The sequence below is a fragment of the Dasypus novemcinctus genome, chromosome 3 (genome assembly GCF_030445035.2).
Source record: "Dasypus novemcinctus isolate mDasNov1 chromosome 3, mDasNov1.1.hap2, whole genome shotgun sequence".
In the NCBI taxonomy this organism is placed as follows: domain Eukaryota; kingdom Metazoa; phylum Chordata; class Mammalia; order Cingulata; family Dasypodidae; genus Dasypus; species Dasypus novemcinctus.
Window position 1 is genome coordinate 95,227,957 of NC_080675.1, and position 10,860 is coordinate 95,238,816.

At 41.3% G+C, this 10,860-nt stretch overlaps 1 protein-coding gene across 1 annotated transcript; it reads left to right on the plus strand.

Moving 5' to 3' along the window:
• The first annotated feature begins 5,186 nt into the window (after positions 1-5,186).
• Positions 5,187-6,128, plus strand: OR10G3 (olfactory receptor family 10 subfamily G member 3). The gene has a single exon (XM_004482341.2). It carries the CDS (start codon positions 5,187-5,189, stop codon positions 6,126-6,128), a length of 942 nt encoding a protein of 313 aa, XP_004482398.2.
• Positions 6,129-10,860: the final 4,732 nt, after the last annotated feature.

A 10,860-nucleotide genomic window follows, 5' to 3' on the forward strand; every position in this document is an offset into this window, starting at 1 on the left:
CACACATCCTAATTACTCTGGGGGAAATGAAATAAGCAATAGAACACAGGAGACACCAACCTTAGCAATTACATTCATGGGAGCCACAAGTCTTCCACCAGTTCATAAGGAAGGGAAGACGATATCTACAAATAAGCAAGAAAATAGTAATTCAATAATTTGGCCCTTCCTTTTGATCCAGCCAGAACTGATTAATTGGCTTTTCTGCCATGAGCTCTTCACAGTAACAGCTGCTGACCCTATGGAATCCAAAATTTCTCCAGGAACAGATTTATATCCCTTCTCTCAGATTCCAAAAGAATTTTTGGTGGATGCTGATTCTTCCAGGCGAGGATGATTTCTTCTCCAAGTAGCATTTGCCACTCTCCTACCACATTTTCTGGAGTTAAATGTCACCTGCAGGACTTAATCACTGACATGGAGAGGTTCTGAAAAGAGGAAGATATTCCCAAAGACAGACAGCTACAGAGTAAGTTTTGGATATAGATAAATGTTGGGTCCAAATACTACACAAGGGGTTTCTCCACTTTCAATCACTTCATCTCTCAATTTCTTTCCTTGTTTAATTACTCAGTATATTTCTTCTTCAGCTCTCACATAAATTTTCTTCTACTTCTCTGCCATGTGTAACCATTTGCCTTTCTAGATCAGAATGACCTATCTCCCCAAATCTTTGATTAATCACATCTTTCTCTAAAGCTAACCTTCCTCAGAAATTCATTCATTGCCTGGCTTCAATGCATCTTGAAGGGAAGAGCACCTGGAGGTTCTACCTTTACACCTTGCTATTTGGTCCTTGTAGGAAAGGTTTTCTGACCGAAATATAAAGAGTGTGTGTAAGTAAAGCTGTAATCAGATTTCTATGTTAGCATTTTAAACAGGCAGTTTAAGCTTATCAGTAATAAGGGTTTTCTTTTTAATGGGAGCGTTTAGTTTGATTTCTCAGACTTAGTAATTCAAATTTTTCTCATCTCAATGTATACCTGTGTATCATTCCAACATTACCCCTCTTTACATCTTCAGTTTTGCATGACTTATTGTAAAATTCAGAAAATGGAATAGATTATATTAGTTTTCTAAATATTTGAGATGCTTTTTATAAGCCAAGAAAAGAAAATTGCTTTGCATTGATTTTAAAAAAATGATAATGTTTTGTTTTCTCTGTGGCCATTTGAGAGATGAGTGAGTTGAGTTAGAGATGTAGTTTGGGAGCAGAATTAAGCAAAACCCATCTGCTGAAATAGGGGCAACCCTGTCACTTTGCCTAATTAGAAAAGGTATCTAATCTCTTGAGAATTCACTTACAACAATATTTTAATGATCAACATAGACTGATATTCAGTTCATGGTCTACCAATGACTCCCATGTCCTCTTCAAACAGACTTGTTCTAGATGTCCTTTTATATTTAATATCAAAATACAGTTCAAAACACATTGCATCAATACCTTCACAGTCTAGGACTCTGTAAAATGAAAATACTACTAAGCCCCAGGCAAAGGTCCAATTTTTTCAAGAAATGCCCAGTGCCATAGGATGCCAGACAATGAAAGAAGGTAGGCACTTCACAAATTCATGATGTTAAAATTGGGCTCTAGTTTAATTTTAGAATTTGTGCTTAATTCCACTATAGCTGGGTTTTAAAAGAGGGCAGCAATACCAGTTTAGAATCTTTTACAAAATAAACCAACAAACACTTAAAATCATTATTCAAACCACAAAAAAAGTTATGGCCTCAGACACAGAGGATTTATGTCGAGCCTCACCCTCTAGTCAACGATTTAGAAAAGTTCCTAATGATTTAGCAACCTGAAATAGCATGGAATACTAAATTATTTGGATTTGGCTATTTGCAAGGATGAATGTTCAGTAAAACGTAGAAAGAGTACTGGTCTGGAAACAATAAGACCTAGTTGGATGCATTACTTCAGCACCGTATAGCTGTGGTACGAACTCTACCCAGATGTAAATACCATCATCAATCTGTGAATTTATCTTATCCTAGTCCATTGAGGTTTCATACAAGCCATGCCTTGTTCTCCCTCTCCTTCTCTCTCTCTCTCAAACAATTATCTTTTTGAAAGGATTTAACATGTCTCAGATCCATATCAGGGATATTAGTGGATCAGAGTAAGTAGAGTAAGCTGGTGAAAACCAAGCTTCATGCTTAGAGATCTTTGATAATGGCAGTGATACAGGAAGGAAGGCAACGGTAGCTCAGAGGTAAAAGGAAATTGTCCTACTAATCTTTATAATTAAATTAGGAGGAAAAATTAGAAAAACAAAGAGAAGAAAATTCATGGCAACTGGAATGAAATCACATGCAATAAGGAGAGTCAGTATTACAAACAGGGCTGCGTGCCTCCCCTACATCCCTCCCACTAAGATATTATTAACTCTAAAATCCCAGGGCGAGATTAGGAAATACTGTTCTGGTTGATAAATGAGAAAAAAATAATGAGAGAACTCTAGAAGGTTAGGAAAATGAGTTGAAAAAAAAGAAGAGAGCCATTGGAAATAGCAAAGGCAATCTAGCAGAAAAGTAGACTCAGGAAGAAGGAAATAAAAGAGTAAAACATTGTCCCTATTACTGTCCAGAGGGAAAAAATACATTGTATCTGAAGGGAAGATTCAAATATTCCCTTAGATAAAAGTGCTATATAGTTTACCAGGTATAATTTATCAGGTCTAAATAAAGTGTACGCCACCAAATTCCCTTTGCTCTGATTCAAAACTCAAAATGCAAAATACATTTGACTCCTAGTTTGATTTCCAGGGAACTTGATGTTAGTAAGCAGTTGTCCTGGGTAGTACACACTCTTTTTCAGTCACAGGAGAGAGATCTCCCACTGTAAATTAATAAATTGGTTGTTTAGTCTATAAATCATTCTTTCAGGTATTTGATTAGTGTGAATTGATTTCGCAGACCCGATTCCCCTAAGGACATCTGACCACATCAGGCTTCTAAATCTAGAGTCCAACATCAATACTTTATGGCCTCAGAAAACTAAAGCTTCCTCTGACATCCAGACCAGAGCAGCCACCTGAGCTCATTCAGGGCAGGAATGCCCCTGGGCCATGATGCTTTTCTAAAGGAACTTGTGTGGGAACTGAAACCCTCTGCATTTTCTAATGTTAGGAAGTAGGAGCAGAAAACTTCTGTAGCTAGGGAATTCCAGTCCACACATAGTGTGCCAATTCTTGTTTAGCATCTAAAGAGCTCTTTAGTCAATTTTTTGAAGTTCAGCCATCACTACTTCCCTGTGACTAAAATGTTAAAACTGAAAAAATCATACTGCTATTTCATTCACTTGAAGAAGATAAAATGGCATGGGGTGGGAGAATTTACTGCTTCTTTTTTGAACTTCCATAACAGAAAATGGTTACAGGGAGCAGATGTAGCTCAGTGGTTGAGTGCCTGCTTCTCATGTATGAGGTCCTGGAGTCAATCCCTGGTACCACCAAAAAAAAAGATAATTGAGTATAGCTACCTATGATCCTTCACCATTTGCCAGAATTGCATCCAGTATTTCATTCCCTGTTCTTATATCCTCAAGAGGAAATCAAAGCCCAGACTTGCTCAGAACCAAAAGGCAAGCTGATGGCCCAGAGCCACTAAAATTCACATACGAGGTTTTCAGCCAGTGGCATGACCTTCTGTCATGATAGCTTACTCCTCCACAAGGGTTGCCACTTTCCTGCTCTTTGCAGTCCCATGGCCCAGGGATAGAATGTGAGTCATTCCAGATAAAAATCAATGAAACCAGGTTAATTTCCCCGACATACCACCTCAAGCCATTAGTTTAGAAATCAGGAAATAATGGGATTTTAGATCATTTTGAAAACTCATTAATCCAACCTTTTTATTCACGAGGAGAAATGCCAATCAATGGATTGGACATTTGCTCAGATGAAGATCTTCTCATCATCTCCAACATGCTGACTTTTCTTTAATCTCTGACTTCTCACTATAGCCATCCCTCTTTTCTTCCTGCTATCTCTCTTCCTCAATCATGTGCCAAGGCTAAAGTATTACATACAAAGCAACTGAAAAACATAACACCCAGTGCCAAGCATGCTGCACAGTGGCTTGCACTTATTTTACTTATATGCTTACAGTCTCCTGTGCATTCTCTTCCTTCAAAATTGTAAAGAGCTTCGGGAAATGGACTTTGGCCCAGTGGTTAGGGCGTCCGTCTACCACATGGGAGGCCCGCGGTTCAAGCCCCGGGCCTCCTTGACCCGTGTGGAGCTGGCCCATGCGCAGTGCTGATGCGCGCAAGGAGTGCCCTGCCACACAGGGGTGTCCCCCGCGTAGGGGAGCCCCATGCGCAAGGAGTGCACCCATAAGGAGAGCCGCCCAGCGCGAAGGAGGGAGCAGCCTGCCGGGGAATGGCGCCGCCCACACTTCCCGTGCCGCTGATGACAACAGAAGCGGACAAAGAAACATGACGCAGCAAAAAGACACAGAAAACAGACAACCGGGGGAGGGGAGGGGAATTAAATAAATAAAAATAAATAATAAATCTTTAAAAAAAAAAAAAATTGTAAAGAGCTTGGAGAGAATATGTATACAACATTATCACACAGAACTATAATTTAATCAAAATTCTATTTTATTCTCTTTACTACAAAGGGGAGAAAAGGAATTTCCTCAGTTCCCATTGGCATACTTCCCACTTTATATAAGTTTATGTCCTAGTAGAGATAAAAATGAGCCAGTGGCCTCCACAAGTTTCTGAACTGACAAAGCATCTAATGAAAAAAAAGCCCTTTCCCACACATCATAATGCCAAGAAACCTTTACTCTTGGACAAAAGTGCTCCAGGTAAAAACCCCATAGAAGAGAAGTTGGCAAACATTTTCTCTAAAGGGCTAGGGTGTAAATATGTTGGCTTTGCAGGCCAAGTACAACTACTCAAATCTGCATTGTGGCACCAAAGCAACCACAGGCAACATGTAAGTAAATGAGCATAGCTATGTTACAATAAAACTTTATTTACAAAAAAAAGGACCAATCCCTGCCACAGAACATAGTTTTTCCCTATTAATCAACCTTCCATCTAAGAGAGAAACTTCTCTGCCACTTTCCTTGATTTTTACAATCTCCTTTTCTAGTTCCTCCTCACTTTTCTCTCACCTTCAAGCCAATTCCTGTGTTATCCATTTTCTAGGTCTCTCCCGGGGATGGAAAGAGTCAACAGCACACTGCTGACTGAGTTTATCCTGACAGGAATTCCCTACCCTCTCAGACTAAGGACATTTCTTTTTGTGTTCTTTTTGCTAATCTACATTCTGACTCAGCTGGGGAATCTGCTCATTCTAATCACTGTCTGGGCAGACACACAGCTCCATGCTCGCCCCATGTACATCTTTCTTGGTGTTCTCTCTATTATTGACATGGGCATCTCTTCCATCATTGTCCCTCGCCTCATGATGAACTTCACTTTGGGCATCAAACCCATCCCATTTGGTGGTTGTGCAGCTCAGCTCTATTTCTATCACTTTTTGGGAAGCACCCAGTGCTTCCTCTACACCTTGATGGCCTATGACAGGTACCTGGCAATATGTCAGCCCCTACGTTACCCAGTGCTTATGACTGCTAAGCTGAGTACTTTGCTTGCAGTTGGAGCTTGGGTGGCAGGATCCATCCATGGGGCTCTCCAGGCCATCCTAACCTTCCGCCTGCCCTACTGTGGACCCAACCAGGTAGATTACTTCTTCTGTGACATCCCTGCAGTGTTGAAGCTGGCCTGTGCTGATACAACAGTCAACGAGCTGGTGACCTTTGTGGACATTGGGGTGGTGGTTGCCAGCTGCTTCTCCTTGATCCTCTTCTCCTACATACAGATCATTCGAGCCATCCTGAGAATCCGTACAGCTGATGGTAGGCGCTGGGCCTTTTCAACTTGTGGAGCCCATGTAACAGTGGTCACTGTGTATTATGTGCCTTGTGCCTTCATCTACCTGAGGCCTGAAACCAACAGCCCTCTGGATGGTGCAGCTGCCTTGTTCCCCACAGCCATCACTCCTTTCCTCAACCCTCTTATCTACACTTTGAGGAACCAAGAGGTGAAGCTAGCCCTGAAGAGAATGATAGGAGGCTCAGGGACTAAGAATGAAGCTTGAAAGTGTTTGTCACTCACCAGGGAAACATTAATATTTAGAATTTATTTTAATGTTTAGATTTAGTTAGTTCTTTCCTTCTAGCTTTTTCTTGCAAGAAGATCAAGCATAGTTTAAGATAAAATACCACTTTCCAGCAGTTCCCTGATATCCTCTCCAGATTAACACTCTCAGCTTCTCCAAGACCAGAGAGTGAGAATAAAGTCATCCAGAAAATAACAAAACCTGGTGCACTTAGACATCTAGGGGACTGGCATACCAAAAACACCCCATGGGCTTTTTAGCCTCATACGATGCACTATAGTTTTCTTTTTTTTTTTTTTTTTTATTGACTTTGTAATAATATTACATCAAAAATATATATGTGAGGTCCCATTCAACTCCACTCCCCCACCCCCCCTCTCCCCCCCAAAACACTCGTTCCCATCATCATGACACATCCATTGGATTTGGTAAGTACATCTTTGGGCACCTCTGCACCTCATAGACAATGGTCCACATCATGGCCCATACTCTCCTCCATTCCATCCAGTGGGCCCTGTGAGGATTTACAATGTCCGGTGATTGCCTCTGAAGCACCATCCAGGGCAGCTCCATGTCCCAAAGACACCTCCACCTCTCATCTCTTCCTGCCTTTCCCCATACCCATCGTCCACCATGTCCACTTTTCTCAATCCAATACCACCTCTTCTATGTGGACATTGGATTGGTTGTGTCCATTGCACCTCTATGTCAAGAGGAGGCTCAAATTCCACATGGATGCTGGATGCAATCCTCCCATTTTCAGTTGTAATCACTCTAGGCTCCATGGTGTGGTGATTGTCCTTCTTCAACTCCATCTTAGCTGAGTGTGGTAAGTCCAATAAATCAGATTGTAGGTGCTGGAGTCTGTTGAGGCTCAGGACCTGGCTATCACATTGTCAGTCCAGAGATTCAAATCCCCTAAATATATCTTAAATCCCAACGTTAACTGCACCTCTAGCACATTAGCATGAAAGTCTTATGAAGGGAGATCCCATCTGAGTCCAGATTCATCACACATAAACACCATTTCCAATGAGGGGCCATCTGCCCTGGTAGTTAACCCCATCGGCCATGGCCATAACTCTCATGGGTCTCTTTAGCCTTCAAAGGAACCAATATCTGGGGGTTGTATCTACTTTATCTGTCTCTCTGACTCTGCTCAGTTGTGCATGAGGGCAATCCTTCTGCCAGCCTCCAGACTCTTTTTTAGAAACTCGTAGCCATATAAACTCATTTCTCCTTTCCATTTCCCCCTTACTTTAGGTCAAACAGCATTTTAAAGTCATGTTATTTTATGTAGACATGGATATTCTGCTGATCCGCATTGAACCTTCCATATAAGGTCCTTTTCCAGTTGCATCATCAGTTAGTATTTGATAGTGGTCCCTCGTTGCCAGGGAGGCTCGTCCCCGGGTGTCATGTCCCACGCTGGAGGGAAGGCATTGCATTTACATGCTGAGTTTGGCTTCGAGACTGGCCACATTTGAGTAACATGAAGGCTGACAGGAGGAAATTCCCAGGCACAATGTTGCTCTAGGCCTTGTTCTTATTTTAGGTTTATCAGCTCACAAGCATAGTCATTAGCATCAGGGGCTCACTGTTGAACCCTCACTCCCTCCAGGTCCCCGCCGCTGTACCTGGGAGACTGTCACTGCTCCCCTAGGGACCGCGACAGAGCACCACTGGCCAGGAACCCAGTACCCCCCTGCTGTGGTTTTTAATTGTTGCCACTATGAGTATATCCAATCATTACGATGCCCCCTGGATATATGTTCTGTACAGCTCCCTGTCAGCCATATATCACCTGTCATTGGTATCCCATACCAGTATCCCTCCATTGCCATTGTTGAAACACTCTGTGGTCCAGAGCTCCCCGAAATTTGAAGCCCAATATAATGTCATGGTCCCTTACTAGGGAATGGCATATAGCAATGGGTTTAAAGGATAGATAAAGAACTTGGATAAAGTTAGATAAAGAACTTAGATAAAGAATGTTGACTTGAAAAATTTCCACATCCTATCCTTTTTTTTTTTTTTTCCCCCCTAAATATTCAGCATTTCTTCACAGGAGTCCTAGACCACAGCAATGCATATATATAATATACAGCACTCCCATACATCCACCACAAAACCTTTTTCCTTCCACAGCGATACTCTTACACCCTATTCACATCATATTTACTTAAGGTGATGTACAGAGTCTGAGATATTAGCTTTCTAACAAGGTAATATCTGTGCTTACATTATGGTGCATACTTTAGGATACACAGTTCTTTACATTTTTAGTTATCCTATGTTTTACATTATGGTTTACATTATCAGTCTGTCATCTCCTATATGTTATGGTGTAATATTACATGTTTTATATCCATCCTTGTGTACTCTCAAAAAACTCCTCTCTTGCCCCCCTTTTACTTTGGTTCCACACATTTAACGTCCATTTTCCCTTCCACCTTGGTGCCCACAGTGACAGCCAACCTCCGTTTCCTGAGGAGCCACTTCCAGAAATAGATGGAATAGTGTTCAGGGCCTAACTTGCTCAACTGCCCCAATGCCCTGGGAGCCACCCTTTCTCTCGAGGGATACAGTTCCCTCTATTTGGTGGCATTAGTCCTCCCCAGGATGTGGGTCCACCCCCACTCTCACTACTTGGGATTCTACCCCATGGTGTCACCCACTCTGGCAGAATGAGCATTTAGGCATTCCCCAGGAGCCCGTCCTGCATCAGACCCTCCCCTCCAAGCATTCTAAACAGGTAACCCTCTTTATTATATTTTGATATGATTTTCTCGGCATTTTACTCTCCACCACCTCCTGACCCTCTCCTGTGTTCGTATGCTCCCCCTCCCTCCCCCTACTTTTGGGCAACGTTACCCAACCATCCCTCCCCAGCCACCCTCAAACCCGTAAAGCCCCAACCAAAGGCAACCCCTTGCCCCCATTTTATCTCTTCTTTGTGTTCATACTTACCACCATCTCGTCTTAAATTCCACCCCTGCAGACATCGGCTCATATCCTTCCTCCACCCTCCGATTTCCTGTAAGCCTATCGTTCAGTCTCTTGCTATCTAGGGCAGCTTGTTTATTTCATATCATTGAGGTCATGTAGTATTTGTCCTTCAATGTCTGGGTTGCTTCACTCAACATAAGGTTCTCAAGATTCATCCATGTTATCACATGTGTTTGTAGTGTGTTTGTTCTTACAGCCGAGTAGTATTCCATTGTGTGTATATACCACATTTTATTGATCCACTCATCTGTTGATGGGCATTTGGGTTGATTCCAACTTTTGGCAATAGTGAACACTGCTGCTATGAACATTGGTGTACATGTATCGGTTTGTGTCATTGTTTTCAGTTCTGCTGGGTATATACCCAGCAGTGGTATTGCTGGGTCATATGGCAAATCTATGACTAGTTTTTTGAGAAACCGCCATACTGTCCTCCAGAATGGTTGGATCCTTCCGCATTCCCACCAGCAGTGGATGAGTGTTCCCCTTCCTTCACATCCTCTCCAGCACTTGTATTCTTCTGTTTTTTTCATAGCTGCCAATCTTATGGGTGTAAGATGGTATCTCATTGTAGTTTTGATTTGCATTTCCCTGATAGCTAGAGATTTGGAACATTTTTTCATGTGCTTTCTTGCCATTTGTATTTCTTCTTCGGAGAAGTGTCTGTTTAAGTCTTTTTCCCATTTTTTAAATGGGTTGTTTATCTTTTTATTTTCAAGATATAGGAGTTCTTTATATATGCAAGTTATAAGTTTCTTATCAGATATATGATTGCCAAATATTTTCTCCCACTGTGTGGGCTCCCTTTTTACTTTCTTGACAAACTCCTTTGAGGTGCAGAAGGCTTTAATTTTGAGGAAGTCCCATTTATCTATTAGTTCTTTTGCTGCTCGTGCTTTTGGTGAGATATTCATAAATCCATTTCCTATTACAAGGTCCTGTAGATGTTTCCCTACACTGCTTTCTAAGGTTTTTATGGTCTTGGCTCTTATATTTAGGTCTTTGATCCATCTTGAGTTGATCTTTGTATAAGGTGTGAGATGGTAATCTTCTTTCATTCTTCTACATATGGCTATCCAGTTCTCCAGACACCATTTGTTGAATAGGCCACTCTCTCCCAATTGAGAGGGTTTGGTGGCTTTATCGAATATTATGTGGCTGTATATGTGAGGTTCTATATCAGAGCTTTCAATTCGATTCCATTGGTCTATGTGTCTCTCCTTATGCCAATACCATGCTGTTTTCACCACCGTAGCTTTATAGTATGTTTTGAAGTCAGGTAGTGTGATTCCTCCAATTTCGTTTTTCTTTTTCAGTATGTCTTTGGCTATTCGGGGTCTCTTTCCTTTCCAAATAAATTTCATAGTTAGTTTTTCTAGTTCCTTAAAGAAGGCTGCGTTGATTTTTATTGGGATTGCATTGAATGTGTAGATCAGTTTTGGTAGGATAGACATCTTAATAATGTTCAGTCTTCCTATCCATGAACAAGGAATAGTCTTCCATTTATTTAGGTCTTCTTTGATTTCCTTGAACAATCTTGTATAATTCTCGTTGTATAAGTTCTTTACCTCTTTAGTTAAATTTATTCCTAAGTATTTGATTTTTTTATTTACTATTGTGAATGGTATTTGTTTCTTGATTTCCTCCTGATCTTGCTCATTATTGGTGTACAGAAATGCTACTGATTTTTGCGCATTGATCT

Excerpts from the sequence above, each read along its gene's own strand:
- OR10G3 (XM_004482341.2), top strand. The coding sequence starts at position 5,187 with ATGGAAAGAGTCAACAGCACACTGCTGACTGAGTTTATCCTGACAGGA.